General features: G+C 44.4%; 1 protein-coding gene across 1 annotated transcript; it reads right to left on the bottom strand.

The window, feature by feature from the left end:
• Positions 1–3,267: 3,267 nt before the first annotated feature.
• On the bottom strand, positions 3,268–21,558 carry LOC119464563 (uncharacterized). Its single transcript, XM_037725580.2, has 6 exons — positions 21,434–21,558; positions 18,579–18,732; positions 16,054–16,181; positions 13,031–13,125; positions 9,842–9,925; positions 3,268–3,510 (listed from the first exon to the last, which is right to left on the bottom strand). The coding sequence occupies exons 2-6, from the start codon at positions 18,702–18,704 to the stop codon at positions 3,359–3,361; spliced, it is 585 nt and encodes a 194-aa protein (XP_037581508.1). The 5' UTR covers positions 18,705–18,732; positions 21,434–21,558; the 3' UTR covers positions 3,268–3,358.
• Between the last annotated feature and the right edge of the window lie 5,374 nt (positions 21,559–26,932).

Here is a 26,932-nt window from a genome sequence, read left to right as displayed (position 1 = left end):
AGCTTAAGTGCACGAATTAGTGCGAACATTCAGCAGTCATCGAAATTTGAACGTGTCTTTGAATGAGCAAGCGACGAACAATCATTAGAATACTCGGCCGGCATTGTGCCTTTGAGAATTGCGTAAAACGTGCGATTGTCTCGCCTGTGTGATAAGTAGAAAGGACAAACTACGCAAAAAAAAAAAGAAATAGGACCAACTATCAGTTGCTGATCGGTGAATGTTACGTATCGTTTCAAAGCACGTACTGTAGAAAACGAAACAGTCGTGCTCTCTATTTTCCTCGTAAGAAAGCGTTAAGAACGAACTTGCGGGGACCACTTCAAGTATAGCGTTGCCACACGTGCGATTTGGTTTCGTAGCCTTCGATTCATACAGCCAAGAAAAGTTGTTTGCGAGCACAATGCTTTCTTTAGGCGCTGGCAGACCCCGACTGCTTTCCCTCGGTGCCGCCTCGTGCATCAGCGAAGTGCGAAGCCTGCGACGCCGCTTGCGTCTCTCCTCATCGCGGTAACGTACTAAGACGCCTCCGTCGCCGCGCTAGGCCTTGTTATCACTTTCAACGCAACTTCATCAGGTGAAACTGCCAGTTTTTTCATCTTAATTTACTCAATTTCGTCATACCACCCAATCCTAGGTCGTCCTCGACTGCGCTTCCCTTTATTTGGCACTCGCTTTGTAATTATAACAAACCGCCGGCAACTGGACCTGCACATTTCGCCCAACTCCGTTTCTTCCTCTCAACTACAACAACATCGGCTAAACCCGTTTACTTCATAATCCACAACGCTGTTCTCCTGTCTCTTAGCGTTGCCTCCGCTGTTCTCCGTCCCATTGCTTGCTGCATGGCCCTTGGCTTCTCAAGCTTCTTGGTTAACCTCCAAGTTTCTGCCCCGTATGTTAGTACCGGTAGAATGCAGTGACCGTACCCGTTTTCTTTCAAGGACAGTGGTAAGCTGGCGCTCACGATTCGAGAGCACCCTGTCATATGCGCTCCAACCAATTTTAGCGGCGAAGCACCTTAGGGCCGAGCCTTGTCCCTCGTTGTCCGTAGCTCTGGTTTGCATGGAGACCGCTAGGGGCGCCGTGGTGCACAAGGGCTATATAAGCGCTGTATATACTGTACACACACACACATATATATATATATATATATATATATATATATATACACAATGTATATATATATATATATATATGTGTGTGTGTGTGTGTGTGTGTGTGTGTGTTTGTGTGTGTGCGTGTGTGTGTGTACGCTAAGCTCCGGCTTCCGGTTCCACTTCCGGAGAACGCTTCCGGCGTTTTGCCCGAATGATCCCCCGGTGCGTCGGCCACTCATCATCATTCACTTCGTGGATATGCGGTGTTTTTTTATTAGTGCAGAAATTTTCTAGTCCTAACGCTAGTTCCTTGTAGCTATCCTAGATTTCACCTTACACTGAAGAGCTCGACTACCAATCACCACGTGTGGAAACAAGCTTGTGGAATCGTGCAGTTGTTCGAAGACAGCCTCCCACCAATGTGCTACTCACTTCTTTTCGGCACTATAGACCAGAGCGAGTGTAGATAGGTTGCACGTGACGTCATGGACGCAGCTTCTCACCACGCTGCTCTCAAAGCATGGTGGCTAGGATTACATCGGGGTGTCATATTCTATGTCGCGGGTAACCTGATTCTCAATGTCACAGATACGCAGTTGGAACACTACTGGCTTCTGTGCTAGGACCATGGCAGAATCGGCGGAAAAAAACACGCTGGACGCCAACAGACGCAGCCTACCACCGTGTCAGTCCTCCAACGTGGCAGCTGGAACCCTGCATGTCATCTATAATAACGATTCTAATCCAATTGTTTTTCATTTCGCTCTGCGGCAGTGTCCCGAGCTGCACTCCGCCGGCCTTGTCACCGATATCGGCTGTTCGTCAGCAGAGAATGATAGGAAAGTCATTATTATTATTATTATTATTATTTGATTTGTACACATATACGCACAAGGACACAAAGGGATTAAGGAGGGAGCAAGCTGACAACTGCCACCGAGAGGGGCACAACGCCTGCCTACTCCTACAGGAGGAGGGAATAGAGGAAATGAAAATATGAGAAAAGAAAGAGGAAATAAAGAAATGACGGAGACACAGACAGAACAAAACAAAAACAAAACAAAAATAGAAATAACGTCTATAAACGGGAGGCCAAGTCAGTGTCCCTCAGAAAACTTAGCAGGGCTCGATGGGCCTGGTCACGTCTTGCAGCGCTCCCCCTTGGAAAAAGGCAATCGTGAAGGGTCGCACATGGCAGCCCCATAAGTCTGTACTCCTTAATTAGTAATGCGCGCGGCGCAACGAATGCGGGACACTCTAAAACTAGATGTTCAAGTGTCTCACAGGAGCCACAAAACGTACACGACGGGCTGTCCACACGTCCTTGTCGGTATAGGCGTTCGCGCACCAACACACACCCAACCCTTAACTTGTATGACAGTGCTCTAGCACGACGGGGCAGGCCTCGACCACGAACGCGTGGAGGGAACGATCCGTCTGCAACACGCCGGTCTGGGTGCTGCTTTAGGAGGTGTCGGCGTATCAGGAGACGGGCATTTTCAAATGTGCACGAAGTAGAATCAAGCGAATAAGTCACTACAGTATACCGGCCCAAATCCCGAAATCGAGTAACCTTAAACAAAAAAGTCATTTCCGAAAAGGGTCCTAGATTAAAAGCTGCTTCCAATAGCTTGACAAGTCCCAGGAACATCTTTATGGGAGTGACAATGCAAAAGCGACTGGCTTACCGTTCAATTCATAGTCGGGAGAAATGACCGAGAAATACCAATAAATACACAAATGTTCAATAGTTATAAGAATAGGTACAAATAATGTGCAGACAGGTGGCTATGTCTTCCGCTTGGAGAAATAAGAAGTTAAAGCAAAAGTATTGGCATAGCAGGAAGCCTTACGCACACTTCCTTCCCAAACTCCTGAAACCTAAAAAAACTAATTGGGGAATTTAACGTCCCGAATAATCACAGTGAGGTTTTGAGGAACGCTGTAAGGGAGGGTTTCATATTAATTCTCACCACCTGGGGTTCTCGTTTACCGCGTGCACCTAAATTTAATGGACGTGAGCTTTGTTTGTTTTTTTTTAATTTCGCGCCCATCAAAGTGCGACCGTTGACGGTGGGGGTCAAACCCGTGTCCTTCATGCTCAGAAGCAGAACGCCACCGCCATCCTGCCTCCATGGCCACTTCTCGTAACTTCGGTGCAACGAGCTCTGCAGGTACAGCTGCTTTATTATGTTGTGAGAGCGAAGTTGCCCGGCCTCCTGATGACGTCATTGTTGCGTCACTTCCGCATCTGGCTGTCAATCCAGTATGCAGCTCGTCGTCGACCATTTGATCTTGTCCGTGATTCCTTTCTTCTTTAGCGCATCGTTGGCCTTTTCAACAATACCACCAGGAAGGCTGTCTAGGTTCGCTTTCTTGAGCAGAACAGCAAACCGCTGATACCATAGATCTGTAAAAAAACAGGGGACAGATTCACAAAGCTTTTTTAAAGACGATAGTCTTTCTTGGGCTACCTAAACGCGAAAAACTTTGTCTGTCTGTCACTCGACTCAACCGCCCGGCCAAAACCAAGCGAGCTACTAGCACTAGTAGCACGGGGTCATACAAGTCAACATTATACAGCGCAAAGGAAACCTCAGGCCTACTTGAGGCAAAATATATGTACAGTCGCGATCAAAAGCTTAGAGACCACGGTACCAGCGAAGAACTAAAATATATTCAAGCGTAGCTGCGCGGCCTGTAATTGGTTTCATGCACTGTTTTGGCCAAACAAGCGCGCGTACGCTTGCGCATTTGATTTCGGCCGGTATGGCAAGGCTGCGAAACAAAAATTAAATATCGCGGCGCCTTTGGTCTCCAAATCTTGATCGAGACTGTACATAACCATGATCCTCAGCGTTCATTTAATTAAGAATACACATTCGACTGGTTTGTAAGCGGTAAATGGTTAGTAAATGAAAAACTCAACGCGTTGGAAATGGTGTCGAAGAGACGCTACGCGTTAAAGACAAGCCGACTGAACCCGCGGCTCTGTAGCCGGCTTTAAGCCAACAGTAATAAAAGGTCCCAATAGATGGCACGAGAGCAGGGCGAACGCGGGAAATTTGAATAGGTGGCCTGTAAAACGAGCAATCGCAAGGAATTGTGAGGCGCGCCGTCTGCCGGCAGCTTTCGGTTCGACGAACGACGCGGCGGCATCGGTGGCATGCCCGGCCAACGCTTCCTTAGGTGTTGGCCCGGCGCACGTGGTTTTCTGCACGGTTTCAACTCGTTTCAACTGTCAGTCGTGCGAAGCTTTGCGTCCGCTTTGTCGACCAGCAATGTCGTACCATTCATGCAGCTGATTTCTGGGTTTCAGTTCACTCTGGGCGCGACGATGACGAGCCAAGAAAGGCAAGGATACGCTTTTATTCATAAACGAACTTTGGTTTTCGTTTCGGCAGCCTTTTTTGTTTCGGACAGGTTTAGCTCTGCGACATTTGCCGCTGCTTGGACGCATCGTCTTGTGACTGCTCTGCCTGCGGGTCAGTCAGGCAGATGAAAAAGTTATATTTATCCGATAATTTATCAAGCGTACGGAAGCATTACTTAGAAAATCGGGTGATGAAGCGATGACTACAGTGGTCTGGTAAATGCTGCTCTGTGATCGTCGCTGCAACCGATATCGTCGGTAACGGCGCAGCTAGCGTAATTAGATATTGAAGTGCTGAAAATGTTTGAAAACTTTGCGCGATGTCAACGGCATTTCTGGGTCGAAACACGAGATTCATTTGAAGTGATACGTAGTTAGATGGTTGCGCTTTTTTGTCAATTAGATGAGGGAATGGCCATATCGCCAACATATTACGGCTGCGCATTACCTCTATCGGTTTTCAAGGAACTAATGTGGGCTAGTTGGTTACGTGTATTATGCATCTCGCTGTTAAATTAACTTAAATTGTGGGGTTTTACGTGCCAAAACCACGATTTGATTATGAGGCAGGCGTAGGAAGGGGGGGGGGGGGGGACTCCAGAATAATTTCGACCATCTGGGTATTGTTTAAACTGCACCTAAGTACACGGGTGTTTTCGCATTTCGCCCCCATCGAAATGCGGCCGCCGTGGCCGGGATTCGATCCTACGACCTCGTGCTTAACAGCCCAACACCATAGCCGTTAAGCAACCACGGCGGGTTATCTCGCTGTATCCCGTTTAAATTTGCGTCTTAAAATCATGTTTTATAATACCGCTATATGTGCATGTGAGTACAGAAATTGTTCTGGTTGTCAATATTAGAGAAAGAAATATCTTTGCGAATCATTCCGTGTCGGCCCTTACACAGCTCATCGCCGCCTGATAAGTGGCACTGTATACGTTCATTTTCTTGTTCCCTGATGGTCACTTCCTTGTTACAGTTTTGGAAGTGGCAGCCATGGCCCTATGATGCTTGTGCACAGCTGACTCAGTAAGGGATGCTGCAAGGCAGTAGTTACACGCGTTTACCTTTAACGCTTGAATTTGAGCAGCCAACGGCTGAACAGCCGACAATGGTTTTTCTTGGCGCCTACAACCGGGTAATCATCGCGTGTGAGAAAGCCGGACTGCAAGCGCATCAATGGGCTTCAACGGCGAAGCGGTGGCGGCGGCTGCGCCGACTCGAACCGGAAACAGCTAGCAGACGGCGCATCCCAGAATCCCTCGCTCTTTTACGGGTCGCCTATTTAATTCAGCAAAACCTCCATTGCATCCATCATGGGAGGAGTGAGAGGGAAGGGGAAGAGCGTGAGAGGTGGGAGGAGGAGAAGAGAGGGTGTTACGCATCAGGGGCGGCAGAAGACTATCGTCTTTCGACGTCATTTGCAGCGAAGCAGGTAGATATGCGGCCATTGTTTTTCGGAACTGCTCTTTGCCATTGGCCGGCCGCCTTAGATAATAATATGTCTTGCATCCGGATTGGCTGAAACTCTTTCTTGCGAACAATTCTAGCGCAAGAAGCTTTTCTGAATTCGGGCGCAGATTCCAAATAAGTGTGAGTTCGTTGTGCCCGCCAATATTTGAGATAGTAGCTCCGTACCTGCACGTGCACACAAACGTAGAAACAATTTTGTCCGAAGGCCAAAGTATTTACAGTGACAGCAAGGCTTCGAGTTAGGCTCGATTTCCTCGGTCGGTGTTCTAAAGATGCTAGAGACGACGCGGTGGCGCTACGCTGCGCGCGAGGTAACAGCTGTGACGCCGCAGAAACAGCTCCCTGGCAGATACCAGGCGTCTCACAACGTCATATCACCCGTATCCTGCACCTACACACAGGCGCTCTAGCGCTTTTTTTATGGTAATGACATCTATTTATTTATCAAAGCTCCAGGTAGAGTATTATGTGAGAGGGACTAGACAATATTTTTTGACATCACAAAAACGAACAAAAGAAATTCAAGTGCCGAGTATTATACAATGCCAAAATGTAGCAGATATGGTGTAACATTGTAATAATAAAATACTTAGTATGTACTATACAAATTTGAGTTGGCCTACATGATATCGTTATGAAATGTATGAACATGGTTTCAAGAGATCGCATCGTTAGCAAAACAGTCAAGGATGGTTATTATTTCATTTCTAAATGCCACAATGTCATGATTACAAACGACATCATCAGGGAGGTCATTCCATTAACTAATTACACGTATAGAAGCGCAGATGCGTTAAAGGCTTCGGTGCGGCGCGAAAAGACGAGTGAAGCTATGTGGATTACGAAGCCTGCTATGCGATGTGGTTTGGATAGTGGCCAAGGTATTATCTACAAACGTTCTGTTGCTATTTGCCACCAAATATAGCAGACCTTCATTTTGATTCTGAATTAGGCTGAAAGGCGTATTGCTAGCTCTTTCTTTTACGCGCTGGCACGTGGAGATGGTGACACGCGATCAATAAAATTTAGTTTTGTCGTAATACACGTAGAAAACATGCATAGGGATCCTATACTGACACGCGTATTTGCTTAATCTTTTTCAGTGACCGCGTTTCACCGGCTAACAAATGTTAGAAGTTTTCGCTCGGTGCACAGAGCGCGCCTTTGTTTATCAGTCGTTTCTCGGATGTCATCGATAGTACTGTCCGTTGACTGTTGTCACCAAAGCTTTCCTAATGTGATTGTACGCTCGAAGCGAGTTGTGTAGTACTTTATGGAAGGCCGGCGGCCACCAGTGATTACGCTTGAACTTTAGGTGAGCCATTTATTAAAGCCGAAGCGCTTAACCCGCAGATCAGATTTCGACGATGGTCGCCTGAACTCACCGCTATCGTTGTGCTTTGAGTGTTGGTTGTTTTGTTGGCACAAGTTCCGCCCAATAAAGAGTTACTTTCGTGACTCGGCAGTTCTTCCGCCGTCTTATTCTTTAACATCATTACTAACTGATAATACAAAACAACAGAACAATATACTGCCCTTTTTTGCTTTATTGGAATTCATCAAATTTGTTTCTTTATAGCATGTCTCAGGAAACACCGAAGCAAGAAATTCCGGAGCGTGGGTAACGCGCGGTTGGTAACAGCGACTAACGTGAAGAGCTGGAAGTGCATTCAGTTCATTTTACATGAAGCTGCTACATGGATAGTTACGCAACGGTCTTTAACGACGGTGTGCGTCGCTAATCGACGGGGTGTGACGGCGTTGTCGATGTCAAATGTCAATAAAAGACCAGCGGGCAGCGCAAGCTGCGTCGGAATCCTGAACTGAGAATCAAAACGAAGGCCTGTCATATTTGGTGGCCAATAGCGGACGAACTTTTTGCATACGTCATCCCCACAAGGAAAAGCGCCTTAGCATGTGTGTGTGTATGTAGGATCCGGGTGATAGTGTTTTGAGACGCCTGGTAGATACGAGGGAGCTGTTTCTGTTCCTCAAGTTTTCGTTTTAGAACGTAATTATCAATGATTTTAAACTAAAGGTTAGCTTGCGTATAGGGCAGTTCTTTAAGCGATTTATTTTGGCCAGTAATCCGCAGTTTTCGCTTCGTGTGTGTCGCGTTTTACTGGCTCCAGGTTGGAGATCATTTAGAAGTTTGCGCTGCTGAGGAGGTGGATAATGATGGCGTGGTCGGCATTAAATGTCGAACAAAGAACAACCGCCAACGCAGTTTGCTTGGGAGCCCCGAAGCGCCCATATATTATGATCAGGGCGCCCGTTCACGACATGCTTCCCATATACCGCAATGCGTTCTTCAATGTGATCAGCTAGTTCTCAAAATCACGAAGCCGTTGAAACCAGGAGGTTGAGGTTTAGGCAACTCCGTGCACTAACCATGGGCCTATAACATAGAGCTATTCCAATCTGTTTGTTATTTCAATGTCCTGACGTCAAATTTACGTAACCGCCTGCTCAGGCATCGGATGGTGACCAGCAGTGTTGTTTGAACCGCCCTGTCAAACGTTCTCCTCGTTCATAGGAGGTCACTTTTGTTTGATTTCAAAGCGAATAGCATTACCTACTTTGACAGGCTTTTCTTATCTTATTGGCTGACTAGAGGCGAGGAGCCCCCAGAAGTTGAGAAGGTTTTGGTGGGGCCGAGTTTGCGCAGGTGAAAGTAGATAGCCGGATTGGGAGGGGGTGGTGCCAGCGTCTGGGATTGGTCCGCTGCCCCTTGCTATGCTTGAGGTGGCGGGTCGAAAATTGAGATGGCGCAGAACAGAAGGTTAGAAATGCCGCTAAAATAAATGCTCTTCGAAGATGAGTTGGCAGAGCGATGTCGTATACCTGCCGAAAGGGAGCGACAACGTTATACTGCCACGCATTTTTTAAATTGTTATCGGGAAATAAATCTGCTCTCTCCGGCAGCTTCGAGCAGCCAGCGCCAGAGCAATCGATGGCACTGGCTATGGCAAACGTCTTCTATTCGTTTCGGAACGGGGTAGTCTCTGACTATTCCGAAAACAATTTCGTTTTGTTCGTCATATGAATGCTTCGTTATGCGTACACGTGATTTTGGCGCGGTGAATTTTCGCCGTTTTGTGACGTCGCGTGACAGGCAGGTGAAGTGGATGCATCCCGAATACTTTTGACCAGTTGTGGAGGGCTGATAGTGAAAAAAAAGGTGTAGAATAGGAAAGAGTTATTTTGCTTTTGTTGGGTCTAATGGTGCATAATCAGTGTGTGCACGTCATATCAGATGAGAAGCTTTGGGTGGTTTTCCTGACATCGCGTGACAGACGAGCGAAGTGGGGGTGGCCCGAAAATGTTTTTACCAATCGTGGAGGGCCAATTGCAGAAGTTGGAATAGAAAAGTTTGGAATAGCTTTACGTTATAGCGCCCCGGATGTTTATTTAGGCCATCCATTTTTAAAGAAAAATTGTTAAATATCGCCAAAATCAAACGATCAAGTTGACAGCTTTGTAACTCGGACTTAAAAAAGTACCATAATTCTTTAAACTGCCCCTAGTGTGGTCACTAAAGTGGAAAAAAAGTGATTCATTATACACTGTCCTAAAATAAACCACTAATCTGAGACTAGGACACTTACAATACCTTTCTGAATATTTTACTAATTTCCCGTAATCTTCAAGCTCACACATCACACTTTCCCATTTCAGATGCTTAAGCAGATTCAGTTTGCAAAGCTGTGATATTCGTTTTTTGTGAATACTTGCGGTTTTGTATGCTGATGCTTCCACATGAAAGCACTAGAAACATCGAATAACGTCGTTTTCTACCAGCCAACATATGTGCGTTACCATTCTCAGAAAATGTCTTAAACTCGACCCACGCTCTGAATTGGCGTGGAACCTTTCTGAAAGTCTCACTTACCACCACTAAGGGTGCAGCGGCCCATTACGGCCCAGGTTTCATAATCGGTGCCCAAGATTTCCACGTATTCTGTTGCATCTCTTTCTGTGCAATGCAGCGGAGAAACAGTCACCCGTCAAAATTAAATTGTTGCGTAGCTTACATCAAAGGAAAAAAAAATATTAGGCAGAAACGAAGCATTCGCTCCGTGCGAGCGATCATAGATATGCGAGCGATTGGAGAACAAAAACACCTTCGAATACCGAGTAGCTTCTCCTTTCTAAGCAAACTTTAAACACTCCGGTAAAACCCAGCATTGAAGCCAGATAGCGACACAGTGTACTGCCAACACTAAGACAAGCCGCGTCATGCATGAGTCGTGTTTGCTGCCGGGTTCCGCTTTCACGCTTCCCACTTAGGGTTCCTCGATGCGTGCGCCCCCTCCGCCGCCGTGGAGGGTGGAGTCATTCTGTGAAGGGGTGAATGCCGCCTTTCGACCGGCGGCCGCCATTGCGCTCCCCACGCATTGTCGCGGGTGGTTGAGTGAGACACGTGTGCGGCGTCTTCTAGGGCAAAATGCCCGAGTGTTGCGTGCCACAGTGCACAAACCATTCGCGAAATGGCTGGAAGATGTTCAGATTTCCGAAAGATCCGAAGAGGCGACTCTTGTGGCTGGTAAAGATCAGGAGCGACAAGTGGCAACCCACGGACCGTTCCTGTTCGTGCAGCATAAGTTATGCCCTTTCTGTGTTTGGGGAGTTAAAGCTGTGTGACACGGGCACTTTTGGTCGCGATCGAGCCTTATCCGGATCAAATTTCTCGATCCTGATCAGCTGCCTTGCGCAAGCTGTAGAAGGAAGCCGATCATTGTTGAGAAATCAGATCCCGATCGGGCTTAATCGCAATCACCAGTGCATCGTGTATAATAGTCGTTCATTTGCACGCTATTTCCCGTAGCGTTTGTCCGTATTGTAGTCTTGATATCTGGCATGTAAACGTGCGTGTTTAACTCGTTCGTTTCTGGATAGCACAAAATGCGCTGTTCTTAAACGCTTGTTGTGCATGAGCTGCAAGTGCGTAAAGATCTGCGCCTACGTTGTGCGCTTTTAAATGCGAAGCATTTCTTAGGGAACTTCGGCGACCTTGAGCGTATCTATCTATCTCTCTATCTAGCCGCCTACAACTTTGTGCTCTCCTGGTCGTTTCGTCAATGACATAAACAATCTACGACATGAAAATCGCTATATGTATTGAATGCATTTTGTTTCCTCTACGTTGAGAAGCCGTGTGGCCGCTTTATATTAAAGATATCGATGACCGGCCGCTTTATAACAGTTACCGGTTTACGCTTTATTGCTGCGGAAAACATGCTCAACAAGGTTTCATAGTCAATGTCTGCATGAGAGCCATGATTTAATGCCACCAAAGCCATGTGTAGAGCACCACATCATCTGACATGTATTCCCCCCAACAATTTTTACCCATCTGCACATTTACAGAACGGTAAACGAAATAAGAAAATTGAGAATACCCTGCGTTGCAGCATGCAGTCCGTAAATGGGGTAGCTGATGAGTGATGACTGATTCGAAAACACGAATGCTTTTTTTTTACAATTTCGTTGAAGGCACAAAACACAGACACAACGAAATGCGATGGGACTGTGTGTGTGTGTGTGTGTGTGTGTGCGTGTGTGTGTGTGTGTGTTTCGCACGTTTACCCAATATATAGCCCAACAAGACGCGTTTTTAAGGTGTTTACGCAGCTGGCTTGGATGGTAGTCTTCCGCTGCCAGTGAGACCGGCTGCAAATTCCGCTCTAAAAATAATTATTACAGAACGTAAATCGGAGACCTTCACACTGCCGATGCGAAAACTTTGTGTTCTCGTCATATCGTTAAAGTGCCACACGTTTTACACAACGCCATCAGGCCACCGAGACCTACGCGCGTCTGGCTTGCGTGAATATAAATTGTGAAAAGTTGTTTCAGCGAACACTTTCAGAAATGTTTAAAGGTTGCCTGTGGCAGATAGCACAACTCTAGTTCATGAGCTGGTCTACTCGAAGGGGCGGACGCTACTTGGAAAAAAAAATTGAAATGTATAATTGACTAATTATCAAAAACCCACTAATTATCTTTTTAACTAATTACCTTTTGGTACATATTGCAATGTACAAACTCTAGCCGTGGTGTTCGCAACCCGGATTCACTTGGAACGAATTCTCAGGATGACGCCAGTTTCGAAATATTAATTCCCGAACTTTGCGGAGAAATGCATTGGCGTTCCAGTTACTGTTGTGCTTCAATGCATAAAACGACGTTTTGTTAAGCAAGTAACTGGAACGCCAATGCATTTCTCCGCAAAGTTCGGGAAATAATATCTCGAAACTGGTGTCACCCTGAGAATTCGTTTCAAGTGTATCCGCCTTGCGAACTCCACGGCTAGAATTTCTAAATTGCAATATGGGCCGTAAGGTAAATAGTTAAAAAGTTTGTTAGTGAATTTTTGTCAATTAGCCGATTATGCATTTCTATGTTTTGTGCAAGTAATGTCCGCCTCTTCGAGTACTTCATGGACTAGAATTGTGATATCTGCCACAGGTAACCTCAAACATTTTTGAACGTGCTCACTGAAAACCCGGTATAACTATACAAAATATATGTAGACGTTTTCAGGAACATAGAAAAAATTAAATAGATTTAGGCAAAATGCGCGACTGATAAGAATTAACACATTACCTGATTAGCTCAAGCAGGCTATATGACTGACTACTTGTCACATGCCCGTTTAGAAGGGGATGCCAATTAATCATCATCATCTAGATGTTGTGGGGGAAGATCTTCGAGTCGAGGTTCGTTTGATAACACTGGGGTAAGAGCTGCCACGAATCCAACAATGGCTTGAAAGATGTGGCATCCAAACAGGGCTATTTACCATGAGCCAACGTACAGATGGGCTCAGAGGGAACGGAGTAATGACGTCAGAGGAGGCTGCCTTGAGGATTATAGCTGGATGACTGACGTCATATTGCCCTTTCCAATCGCAGCCTTTCTTCACCGAAGCTGTTTTGCCCCTCCTCCCCCCTCCCCCCAGAAAAAAAAAGAAACCCAGAAAACATATTGCTTTATTACTTGCCCTTGAAAGGGCTCAGTGCTTTCGACCTCACTCGTCAATACTTGTATTAAAAACGCACAACAGGAATGAACTTACCGTCACAAATAGCGCAAAGTTCCTCCATCAACAAGAAGCGGTGTTCTTGAAGAGTGCCGTTCTCCCTCTCGGTGTAGTGTGGATCAGCTGAGTCACTGCAGAAAAACGTCCCTGCAGCTGAGTTCTTTAACATGGCGAGGACTAAGTTAATATTATTGAGAGCATTAGCAAGCACGATAGCGTTTTCGTGTGTGATATGCCCTTTTGGTTAATTTTAGTGTTTTGTTGCTTTTGCATTCAAGTTCTTAATTATTTTTGAGATTACTTATATGAAATTTGAGGAAAGGTCGGCGCCTTTATTGGTGGCGGTTACTTCTCTTTTCAGTACAAAGAAAACTGAAAGCGCGAAAGAAAACTTAGAAACACTGGGGATAGTCCACGATGGCAAACACTCTAAGTTGCATGTGCGAGTAAAGGAAGGCACAGAACAGAGTGAAAGGACGCCAAGAGTCCCAAACAGTTCAGTAAACAAGTGAAAACGCACATAATAGGAGTTTCGCAGCTGGCTTTATTTCCCATTGAACAATGGAGGAGGGTGAAAAAAAAAGCCGCAATGAAACGGCTTGAAAACTCTCAACCCCCTGACAGCACGATTGCAGTGAGACAGGCAGCAAAACACGCAATAAAGAAAACTAATACTAAAAAGAAAAGACAATAAAGGCATAATTTGGTGCAGCATGTCAGCACATAAAGCAAAAACTGCTGGCACATTTACATTGAGAAATGCGTAAATATATAAGGTATGTTGGGAAATTTGTGAAACAAGAAGCAAGCAATGGCAATAACAATAAAAATAGCAACGAAAAGACAGTATGTCACCTTGACAAAAGCGCTCCAACACAATTTGTATAAACAGAGGTAATTTACGTAACGAATAATGCAACCAAATCAGACTGATTAAATAGCGAAATGTCTATGCCCAATATATAAAATTCGTTTAATAAGCGCAGCAAATTATTGTTCAGTGATTGTAGACCATACGTGGAACGGCAAGCCGGAACTTTCAAAAGTTCGGCCCTCCGTGTGTCATAGGTGGCAGAACTTCTTTCTAAATTTGCAATTTTAGTAAACAAGAGCTTCCGTTGCTTAACGCCTAATGAATACACTCGCGCTAGCCTATGCCGGTATAGATAGCTAAACTTTAACAGGTTGTATCTCTTGAACAACGGCGACGGAGGCTCGCGAGAGCATTTTCGTGTATGAGACGCCCTCTTGCTTAACTGTCCAACTAGGCACATAACCACATATGTGTAGAGAAACCACGACAAGAGGACTCGTGTTTTCCAAGTGCCGGCTAAGTTTAATAATTTATAAGATAATGAGATCTCCGGTTCTGAACAAGTACAAAAGGTTCTTAAAGTCATAGGTGTTATTTAGTGCCCAGCTTCATTAGTAAGTTATTCCTAAGGAATTTGTAAACAGGTATGCAGTGGCGAATTGCATTGAGACCATGGCCAAATACTATGTGCCTTTTTTTATTTCTTAGCTATCGGAACCTGTTATTGCTTCACCGATTGGCGAGTCATCGTACCTGCCAATGTCTTTCGTTAAAACCTTTCTTGTACACGTATCTGCATGCATATGACATATTGTAATCAATCTTCCAATACTATCCTATTTATTTTTATACGTATTGTAATTTAAATTGTATTCTTAACCCAGTGTCTACTCGTATTCGTGTTACCTGCCGACTGCCAAGCCTGGGCCGACTGGATATGCAACTATGATGTGAATGTATGTAATAAAGATAAAGCTTAGACAGCAAAATCAGACTTGAGCTACACATATATGGTTATTTAAAGAAACATTTAATAGTAGGATTAACCCCAAATGTTTATTATCAGCCTTATACTTTTTGTTTTCTTCCAAAATGGCTGCAGAAGATAGCGCCAACCTTTCCCTTTTTCAAGACGAGCCACTTATCTCTCACACTGAAGTGAAGTCTGGCCCGAAACTGAAAAAATGACCGCCCAAAAAAACGGAGTTATGGCTTCATTTTTAAAGTCAAGATGTCTTTGCGAACCATCCAGGGACTTTCCTGACTGTAGCTGCTGGGTGCTGCTGCTCTCCTGCCAAACAGCTAATACATAAAAAAAATTAATTACGTATACCCGATGCAGTGATCCAGCCGCGTTCCCCATGGAAGATAATGTGAAAAGGAATTGGTAACTTGCAATTTCGAAATAAAATGTCAACTGTTGCAAAGACGAAGGCGGAAATGCCTAAATATCGCGGGAAAAAAATCTAAGTGAGCTAGCTCCTTGAGATGATCGTCACGTGTTCATGACGATGATGATTTCCGTATTACGGCGAGTACCCACAACGGAGGATAGGCCAAGTGGTCGGTGCATTTAAAATAAACGAGAAAAAGAAAGCGAAGATACACAAGGCAATATAACAGTTCTCACACATATATAGCACGGGTGTGCGAGAGCGCATGCGCGCGTGACACTTTGATTCGCGCCAGAAATGAAATATGCACATTTACAGCATTTAGGTAACCACTTCGCGATGCTTCACTTGACACAAATTCCAAAATTGCGTTGAATCTGCGTACGCTTTGAAGTAATCAACCTCTTACAGCGAAATTAGTGCTTACGCAAACCGCATCCAAATGTTGGGGGAGGCAAACCGCCGGGCGTACAAAAGAATCCAAACCGACCACAAAAGAGTGCGAAGGCCACAATAGATTTTTAGATTTTGTGCCCCCCCCCCCCCCCCCCCAACGCTTGGGTACGGCTTGTATCCCGCAATCCAAAACTCTATAATATCTTGTTGGATTGGTTAGGGTATATAACAGGTTGTAGTCGCTGTGCACGGCCGCTCTATTGTGTCAACCCTCGCATAAGGCCTCAGCGTCGGACTGCTTAAATTTCGCGACTGCTCTATCGAAGAGATCGGCCCATCGGAAATGCTAGAAATCGAGATGCCTGATGCGGAAAAAAAAATGGTGTGACTCAGAAAGCAAAACATTGCCTGCAAAAGAAGACGCGGCTCTGCGCAGGAAAACGCATTCGACTTACGTAGTGTATTCTCGGCGCAGGCGGTAGCCTTTCTTCGGGTAAAATGTGAACGTTATGCAGCCAACCATCCTGTATCCCTTGATCTCACCCGATTCGTCGAGCGCGAGCATCCACTCCTTCCCTACGAACTGCGAAAAGTGGCGGGAAGCGCAGGAAAACCAAAGTGATGAAAGAAGAGTTGCCAGTTTCTCTTGCAACCATTCATATCCTGAAACGACACACGAGGACGGCTGGACTCATCTAAGTATTTTTCTTGCGATTTTTTCGAAAGTCCATCAAAAAGTCCACCGAAGCAGTACGTTCGCCACAACTTCTCTTTTTTGCGTTTGAATAACGTTTATAGAAAATACACCTAGAAAATCCCTGGCAACTGCAAAACAATATTCAAGACAGTTCAAAGAATAACGGCTTGCTGAAGAAATCAGGTACCTTCGGGATGTTGACTTTTTACAAAGTTGCAAATAAAATGCAATTTATATATGACTTATATTTATGGTAATTTCACTTTGTTCATCAGAAGTTATAGGCCATTTCTTCTATAGCCTAAATGTTCTTGGAGCACAGCAACCAGCCATACTTATTTATTCGCACCTGAGCAGCGATTCCCCAAAGCGATAAAGCTTCCGTTGCAGAAGTAATAAATAAAAAAGGTAGATTTTTAATGTAACAACATTCTTATATCATGAATCATCCTACAGCGGAGCTTAGCTGAAGGCGTTTCCGATTATAGGCCACCCTACATGTCATAGAACCATTAATAGAACGCCACACCCATGAGTTTTCTTTCAATGTAAGCATTGAAATAAAGAAGGATCACGCACATACAGGAACTATATATATGCAACATTGTGAGCGCGAGTTGGTCGCATTGAATGACAGAAATGACTTAAACGAAAAAGTTAACATACAGTGTCTGCATGAAGCAAATTTTTTATCTAGGCCGTCGATATTTCAATAAAGCTTATATAGTTGAAATGTTCAATATTTCAAAAACCAAAACTATCTAGTTCACAACTATGTAACTCAGCAATGAAAAACAGTATTACAATTTTGTAAAAGACACCTAATAACACTGTCTAAAGCAGATCCAACTGATATATTTTATACCGCTGTGAAATATACCACCAATATGTGAGCATAACTTTTGCAATGTCCTTCTAAACACTGTAAGAAATTCACGTAACCTGCGATGTCGTACATCCCACTTGTCCGCTTTAGATATTTTAACGGGCACTCGTATTTACAGAACCGCGAGATTTGTTTTATCGCACAGTTACAGCGTTGTAAACTTCAAGCTTGTTTATTTTATAACTTACCGATTTTTGGCAGTATTTGCTAAAACTCTCAGGCCCTAAATCACAATTACACTTCCTTCAGTCACTGGAATTTACCTTTTTCGCCCAAATGCAACAAATTTCATTGAGATAGGTCGAGGGGTTTTGTCATAGATGTAGTTCTGCGTTTTACAAGTTTTTTTTTTTTTTTTTTTTTTACTATAGATGGCATCGGAATTGGCAAAGGGCTGAAGCGTCCTCTTCAAGCTAATCATCTTATCAATGGTGGCTTCTATTCTCGCTGACAATACTCTTGACCATCAATATATTTCAATCGGGTTACTATCTAATCAAGTTCTTGCAGCCCTATGAGCACTATGCAGCCCTATTAGCACAAACGTCTGTGTTTTTTTTTTAATTCTCGCTAACGAAGGCCATACTAAAGGTAAACCTAAATGTTTGTGGTATTGCACAAGTGTAATTTACCGATGCCGCTTAACGCTAATCTTTAATGTCGCTTCAAGCGTTATTGGCAGTCGTAGCTGTGAAAAACATCTCGTCTCGTTAGAGAGCGCGAGAGGCGTTTGTTACGAAAAGCGAAATCATTTAACGTTCCGCAAAAAAAAAAAGGCGTCTAAGTCTCACTCGCCTAGTTTATATACTGGGAAAGCTGTTCTGCACGCTTTTAAATTCAACCATGTTGTAAAACTCCACCATCATGTCTACTCTGATTCGTCTCGCAGAGTGGCTTTACCCTGCATAGGTGGGATCAACGCGTCAAGGTTAAGAGATTGAACCAACGTTTCTGAATTCGAAACCTCCCAGGGATCCTATTCTGGACGTACGCGAATTTCGCCATCTTGTCGAATTCACCATCTTCTGAGCTCTGATTGGCCCAGAGGGCTTATACGGGCCCATTCTGATTGCCTCAAACTGCAGAGTTTTACAATGCGATGAGGATTCGCCTATGTCCCTAATGGCTAGACTAGCACCCTAGGCAGGAACGGCTTGACAATGGATCGAGACGTCTTTACAGCAGTATGCCAGTGGAGTAATGATTATTGTTACTCGAAAAATTTCGTGTCAACGAGTGGAGCGTCTCTGAAGCGCCACCAGGCTAGTGTGAACATGTCGAAAATTTTGCGGCTGTAAACACAGAGCTCGCCCAGACATTGAGAAACTATGTGGGCGATCAAATTATGGAAAAAAGTGTGGCTCTGGCAAGCAAATAAATAACAACGAGTGCGCTACCTTCTTCCAATCAAACTCGTCCTCATTCTTCACCATTTTGCAACGCCCTTCCTCGCCTTGGTAGTATCTTGCGCTCCCCATTTGAACGAAGAGGAGCAATAGCAGTGTCTTTGTTGCAAGACTCATGGCTGGACGCTGTCCTCTGACGAGGGCCCTGTGCGTAATGATCATGAATACATACATACATACATACATACATACATACATACATACATACATACATACATACATACATACATACATACATACATACATACATACATACATACATACATACATACATACATACATACATACATACATACATACATACATACATACATACATACATACATACATACATACATACATACATACATACATACATACATACATACATACATACATACATATACGTACATACGTACGTACGTACGTACCTACGTACGAGTACATACAGTGGGGTCGTCCACGTTGATATATTTATATACATACAATAGGGTTGTTTATTATTATTATTATTTGATTTGTACACATATACACACAAGGACACAAAGGGATTAAGGAGGGAGCAAGCTGACAACTGCCACCGAGAGGGGCACAACGCCTGCCTGCTCCTATAGGAGGAGGGAATAGAGGAAATGAAAATATGAGAAAAGAAAAGAGGAAATAAAGAAATGACGGAGACACGGACAGAACAAAACAAAGATTCAAGTGGGCATGCGGATATTCAAACCATTTGAATAACGAATCAAATAGCGTCTGAGTGAATTCGGTCATGGAATTGAATATAATTCGAAAAAAGGGATCGTTTTCGAAGAGCTTTTGAATATTTCAAACTCCTCAACTGTGCTCAGTCAACCACATAAATTGGAGCAAAACTAGGGTAAGTTTTATCCCTGAGGGCATGGTATAACCATAAAACGTACGCAATTGCATCTTAGAACAGGCTATATGTCGGTCAGGCAACCGGACTTTACCACTTATACCGTGATCACTGGCCCTATCCGAAGCGACCTGTGCAGTCCTGTGTATGCGAACAAACTGACTATTTCTTCCGAATGCTCTATTTGTGTTTTAGTAAACAACGCTTCATATAGCGTGCAGTGTAATGACGTTAAATTCCAGACGTTACGAACGCTACGACTGGGAACCTCGTAAACAATATTTGTGAAAAGTGGCTGTTGGTTATTTGAAAACTATTCGAAACGTATTCGGTTCACTTCTGGCTCCATTCGATTCGTGTTCAATTCGGTCGCAAAATTTACCGTTCGCATACCTTTACTGTGAAAGGGAGCACATGGAGAAAACAGAAACAGACAACAAAATATTATAAAATATAATGCAATTAGCATTCTTAGAAAACTTCGCCCACTTTCTGATGGGTGTCTATCCAACCATTTGGCGATACCTTGAATAAAAAAAATATAACAAATTCCTGCGGCGCTGGATAAAATGGAACCCACGTGACACGTGTTCCTCAAGCACGACGCTATAGCGCATGACATCACATGTTAGCTTTTTTTTTTTTTCATGGTACGGCATCCCTCATTTGCTTTCATTAATTTTTTTTCTTTATCGCCCTCATTTGGCCAATTACAACAACAAACTCATCGAAATGGGTAAAAAAACCGTGACAACCGCTCTGAGATGGCCAAAGTACGTTTTGTTGTCAATAATTCGATCACCATGTCAAATACATTATTCCATCACCTTGTCAAATACAGGAGGTTCCCACTGTTCCCGGTCTGTTTTTCTACATACGCGACACTCTCGATAAAGGTTTCGCGCGCAGGACCTACGTTGACGTTTGCATGCCTCACCTGCATTCGTGTCTTCCGTGTGCAGTGGAGGCCTAGGAGCATGACAAGGCCGTGCCGCACACGCCCCGCGTTGTAAACTGGTAGAAATTTGATTTCATGTTGGTGTAAAGGCAACTGTTTATTAATGGGACGCTGGAGGATGTCCCATCAAAGCTTTGCATCCCAACAGTAAAGAAAACCATGTTCTATAGTTGGCGGTTTCTTTCAAAGGAAGTATTGATGGGACCAATGTATCAATAATTCTTTTTGTTTCAGCCAGGTTCGCTCTTGAAGAGTATTACTACGCTGTTTGAAGGTAAAAAAATATTTAGTCAGTGATTTAATAAGCATGCTTTACTTCTTCAGTGCATTTTGTGTCTGACCTTCACTGGGTATTAAGTGTTACATGGGTATGCAATCATGGTATCACTGAGGTGCCTGTACAACTTGTATTTAGTTACTGTGCATAAATATTGGACAGAAAATCCGGCTTGCAGCATTCGAAAGGGGAGGATTATTTGTCATGGTTCTCCCTTCACATGATCACTCAGCGCAGACTGTGCCCTGTGTGTGAAACGTTAATGAATACACGCTTGGGTTCGCGTTTTCTTGATAAGAGAAGTGCATTCGCTTTTTGTTTCCACTGTGTCAAATTGTGCGTGAACGAAATACACTAGAACTATGCCGAAATAATTTTTTATCCGCTTGTATTGCCATGCGGCATAACTTTAGGATGATATAAATGTAAGCATGCAAGGCCAGTTTCACGCAGACACAAGAAAGGCGACCTATAGAATGTGTTGTCCATTATCCATCTTTCATAGTGATTAGGTTGGTCAGTTCTTAACTTCCCACCTCCAAGTACATTTTTGCCGACTGTCTTTGTCCAAGGGCACGCCCAAAGTTGACGCTGGGAATCTGCTGCCGACGCAGGAGTCTCTATAATCTAGTTCATACATTATTCACAGCGCTTATTTTGCTTGGGAACTGCAACGTGCTAGCTTTGTTTTTGGAAAGCCTAGCGCAGTACAACACAACCCAATAGTGAAGTCACCATAATATTTAGTGACTTACCGTAGCAAACGCCGCGTCCCAGTGGTGACTCTACCAAGCCCACAATACCTATTGCGCGACGTGTTAAAAATAACATACGTCTATTTCGGTCGGTCTCGAAGTGTATTACCATTTTTTTTTTTGCAACGACGATATGCTACTGGTTATAGACGACTGATGAATCATAATGGCCCTTGATCTCCTGAATCTTGATCAATGCTTTATTTTTGTGTGATTTCAGAAATATTAGGAGGCATCCTAAATATAGGCCCACCATTGTATGAACACAAATGGTGGCGCTACGGCAGCATTCAGGCGTCAAACCAAAGCGAATTCTGCGACCGTCAACTAAGAGAAGCGATTATTCTTCACAAGTGACAGTTGATGCTTTGCTTTCTTTTTTTACGTCGTATTGTCGCCAATTGTTCTACCCTCACCCACTCCCCTCACCTCGAACCTCCCCTTACTCTCTCCTTGTGAGGTGCTCTTTGTGTTAAGATGCGATTGGTTTTGAAGCTTCAAAGCGATGTCTGTGATCACTGATACGTTATCTCGTTTCTTCGTGAACTGTACAAGTTACCATATAGTCGAAAAAATCGGATAGGCTTATCTACGATTACCATACAAGTATGCGAATAGCAGAAACGCGTCGTGTGTGATGTGTGTACTGAATGAAACGTACCCAGTGAACCAAATTAGCGTCAAAAATGTTCATTTAGTCCTAAAGGCAGGCTTCCGAAAAAATAGATTGGAACATACTCAGATATTTTAGACTGCACTATCTTTGGCATCAGCCTTTTTTTTTTAGGTAGCATAGCCGGAAAGAAACTGGTCTGGGTGTGACTATGCCAAGAACGCTGTTTTAAAAATGAGCATGAAAAAGACGCGACTGAAATTTTTATGGCCATACGAGCGCTGCACTTGGGAGAACAGGCAGCACAATTCCATCCCGTCCCCCAGCTGCCTTGATTCCCTCGTTATCGCTACGGAAAAAAAAATCTCTATCCTGTTTTTGAAGGATTGCGAGTTATCTCACCCTTGTTTGTGTAAGCGCTTATTCTCATTCCCCATTGGAGATCAGAGAGAGTGACCTATATTCATGCTGCAACGGAAAGCAGTTGTTTCCCCGACATAGACAAGCGTCTTCGTCGAAACATTGGCTCTATAGCGACATCCCTTGTCCTCGTTCGAATACTGTTGACGTCGTCTCCATCTCCCAGTGATCCTCCGTCTTGACTGTACAAATCAGGTACTTTCTAGTTCTGGAAAGCACGTAAATATATATATATATAGTTGCCATCGCCCAAAAAGATCACGTGCTCGTGACGCCTGCGGCACAAAGGATGTTCCACATCCGCCCCTAGGCTTGTGAGTGGTGGCGCTGGCTAACACTCCCAGAGTTAGTTCTAGTTGTAAAACATAAATACCCCAGAAAGCGGATGGGAAAACGGCTCCGCGGTAGCTCAATGGTGAGAGCATCGCACGCGTAATGCGAAAACGTGGGTTCGTTCCCCACCTGCGGAGAGTTGTATTCTCATCCGTTTTCATATGCCATTAATTTATCATTTCTTTAATTCAATTAGTGTGTGCAAGTAATTTCCCCTATGTTGTTCTTGGTGTCAATGTTTGTTGGCTTCTGATGATATGATTAATAAAAATCGGGCCCCTCGGTTCCCTTTCTTCTCGTTCATATAAATATATATATATATATATATATATATATATATATATTGAAACCTGAGGGCAGCTCATGGGCATAATCGCCTGTCAGGATGGTTTCCGTGACGGTAGTTATTACGAATGTGAAGAAAAAAATCGGCGGACGCCCATAAGACGGCTTACGTGTGGTAATGCGAAACCATAGTTCCCTCGAGGGAAACCTTCAGTCATCCAGATGGCTGCGACGTGACGTGTCCACTGACGCACGCACTAGGTAGACCTTTTGTCAGCCAGAACCGTGAAGCCGCCGTGGTATCTGGGAAGCGCGCTCGCACCCCTCATGCCTGGGTTTGATTCCCACCCCTACCGAAATCTACCAAATTTTCTTTTCAAATTCGCTAATTTACTTTGTTTGCAGGAACCTGCCCGAGAAGTTGTACGTCAATCCTATCATTTTTAACGTGTTTTTACTCCTTGCTGCGTCTGCCATTTTTGGCACCACCGCTCTGTCACGCCGCCGACTCCGCCGGATTTCTGCGTTATGGGGCAAATAATGCTTTAGAAAAAAGAACATTTTCTTTCCTTATATACCCCAATTAGAAACTGAAACCATTATCTCTGTGTTTGCAGAGAAAGTAAGTGTTACCTCATATTTCTCAGGGTAAAAACAGCTTTTCTTAGCCAAAATGTCGAGGTCAAGCTGTTTAAATGCGTACTGACTTGCCAAGTTGACTTTACATACTGGAATGTCATTCCAAAGCGCGGTATCTAAAATGCACTATGGCGTTGCTTTTCGTCGTCTGTGATAACAAAACGGTATCAATGAAATCAAATCGATTATCTAGAAAGGTGATGGGAACCATAAAATTGTTCCACTTCCAGGCATCGTGTGAAACAGCGCAAATGTGTTCTGCGCAATGAAGCATTAAACAATTTACTAGAGAGCCGACAGGCTTTGTAAGGGTACTTGCTGCCGCCAGCTAAATTGGCGTGTTAAATCTGGGGCACAAAATGGCGAAAGACCAGCCGACAGACCTCGTTTCCCGCAGCCCTTGGTGTCGTGAAATTGATTAACTTTCTTTAATAAACTTTGGCCTCAGAAGCCAGAGACAAATGGCGTGTCTGAGCGCCGTACACGGCACGTCTACCTTTTAGTTAAACAGACTAGTAAGGACAGTCTTTATTACGGCACACTTCGAAAAGCACCCTTTATATATTATGTACAACTGGAAGGCAATGAAAATGCTTAATGCAGTTCACATTCTTGGCGTGAGATAATGCTACCACGAGCACGCCATCATGTCTTGTAACTTGTTGCTTTATGTATGTCGCACGACATGCAATAGAAAAGTAAGTTTGATGCGTTAAAATAAAAGGAAAAGACAACTAGTCTAATAAAGATGTAGGCAGGTTTCTTGTGCGCATTGGCGCAAAACTAAATTAAAGAAATGTAATAGATCGCGTGCCAACATAAGTACGTCAGAGCGTGACAAAAGAAAGGCAGAATTTGGTGGGTAGCCAAAATGGCTACCCACCAAATTTGGCGCTAAATAGCGGTCCAAATTTTGGTGTTGTCACCACCGGAAAAGAGCGTTGCACGTGTTTAGAAAAAGTTTATTTCAACAAAAGACGGTGCGAACACTGAGCCATAATGACGGCACATTTCCTTAGGACGATAACATATACAAAGTACGGAGCACTGTATACACGGCACGTTTTTTGTAGAAATCTCCGAGTTCACACTCACTAACATATAACCACATACGGACCCACGGAAATGCACAGTTACACATGAACTAATTATCACATTATATACGATGATGTTGAATATATGCAGTGTATGAATGGTTATTTACAATAATGATGTGACAGAGGCACTTTACATAAATTTGTAGTGATGCTATGTGATGTGTATTTACAAAAAATGATCACCCGTACAAGATCACGCGCACACAGAAATCACGGGCGCGTATACACACTCTGTATAATCAGTGAACCCTTTTGATGGCCTGGCTACAAGAACCAGGCTGGTCGGAAATTAAGCCATACGCGTCCATCAGCCACCGACAGGAAACGGCATGACCACTGTCGAAGGAATTCCTCTTCCCCAAGGAAGAACAACTCCTCTGACAAAAACGACAGTAACTCCGAGTAGAGCCTCTCCAAAAGTTGAAACAGAGCGCGGCGGCGATTTCCCCCGGCAACTGCTTCGCAGCGGTTACGCCATAAACAAAACGCCCCCGCTGCAATTAAAATTCGCGCGAAGCGGCCACGAGAGCAACGACCAGATGTAATAAAGGGGTTAACCCCAAGGTCACGGAAACCAGCATGCACGACCCTCCTAAATACCCTAGCAACGACGCATTTCAGGAGCACATTCTTGTTGGATTCTTGAAGGGGGCAATTGGCACACAACGAAGATGGGGCCGTATCCCACCACTCTAATCTGTCACGCGTTGGGAGCACTTGCCACCCTAGACGCCACATGAAGTCGCGTAGATGGCCAGGCAGAAAGGACGCCGTTATCGCATCCCACGACACATTATTGGAACGTGCGCGGCGCGCTAGGGGAACCAGAGGAAGCAGTAAGGCTGACATTGGTATCTACAACAAGGTTTTCGAGGACGTCTAGATCAGGACATACCTGTTGTACGTGGCGATAAAATGTCACGGCCGTAGAGTAAAATGCAGGTTCGTTTAACACTTGTGGCCCGCGATTTAACTGTACGCGCCAAGGAAATAACGGGCGAGTTCACGTGCGGGACACTGATCACCGTGTAATAGGCGAAGCAGAAATCGTAGAGCAAGTAACCGGCAGCGGACAGACACGGATGGGAATGCGAACCCACCGCGAGAGCGTGGTTGCCCAAGTGCCGCGCGACAGACCAGTTATGTACTGCCCGACCAGAAGAAGGAACCAAGAAGGGACTGCAATGATCTAGTGACCCGTAGTGGTGGCTGTACAATGTCACAAATGTACCACACACGGCCGCAAAATACAGACTGTGCTAAGTACCTTCCTTCTTATAGGGGTAACTCATACCCTTGAACATCCTGAATATTTCGCCTTACATCTTCAAGAATTGAAAGCCACACTGAGTCAGATATGTCATCATAGGTGTGATCAAGGCCTAAAATACGAATAGAATCGCTCTTTTGAACACAGGAAAAGGGGAGTTAGGCGTGCCTGTGGGGAACCAATGAACAAATAACGACATTTTGAAAAATTTAGTGCAGCACCTGAAATATTTGCGTACTCAGTGAAAATTCGAAGGCTACGGGATAAGTTAAAATTGTGGGGTTTTACGTGCCAAAACCAGTTCTGATTATGAGGCACGCCGTAGTGGGGGACTCCTGAAATTTGGACCACCTGAGGTTCTTTAACGTGCACCTAAATCTAAGTACACGGGTGTTTTCGCATTTCGCCCCCATCGAAATGCGGCCGCCGTGGCCGCGATTCGATCCCGCGACCTCGTGCTCAGCAGGCCAACACCATAGCCACTGAGCAACCAAGGCGGGTACGGGATAAGCTATCTTCGTTCCTGAGATACAATGTGATGTCATCGGCGAAGGCTGTCACCCTCACAACACCGCTACCAGGCAGTGGGGGACCGCACACGTAAGGGTCTCTCAGTACCGATTGCAAAAATGGATCAAGGCTGAGCACAAAGGGTACTGGGGATAGCGGGCACCCAACGGTAAATGGTGCACTTTCACGACCATCAAGAAACAATGTACTTCGGATATTTGAATAGGGGTTCCTAATAAGTTCAACAAAATCTGACGAAAAGCCAAACGTAGTCAGTACACTAAATGTGTAGTGTAGTAGTGTAGTGTGTAGTAGTAGTGTAGTAGTAGTGT

Source organism: Dermacentor silvarum, chromosome 9 (assembly GCF_013339745.2).
Source record: "Dermacentor silvarum isolate Dsil-2018 chromosome 9, BIME_Dsil_1.4, whole genome shotgun sequence".
NCBI classification, from domain to species: Eukaryota; Metazoa; Arthropoda; class Arachnida; order Ixodida; family Ixodidae; genus Dermacentor; species Dermacentor silvarum.
Note: the sequence above shows the minus strand (reverse complement) of the source record. Positions and strands in the feature narration are given on the sequence as shown.

What these genes read in the sequence shown, in the direction of transcription:
- LOC119464563 (XM_037725580.2), bottom strand. Translation starts at nt 18,704, where the DNA reads ATGAGTCTTGCAACAAAGACACTGCTATTGCTCCTCTTCGTTCAAATG. An exon ending in CTGCGCCGAGAATACACTAC is followed by an intron (nt 13,126 to 16,053) that starts GTAAGTCGAATG and finishes GTTTTTCTGCAG; the next exon opens with TGACTCAGCTGATCCACACT. An exon ending in CCGCTGCACCCTTAGTGGTG is followed by an intron (nt 3,511 to 9,841) that starts GTAAGTGAGACT and finishes GTTTTTTTACAG; the next exon opens with ATCTATGGTATCAGCGGTTT.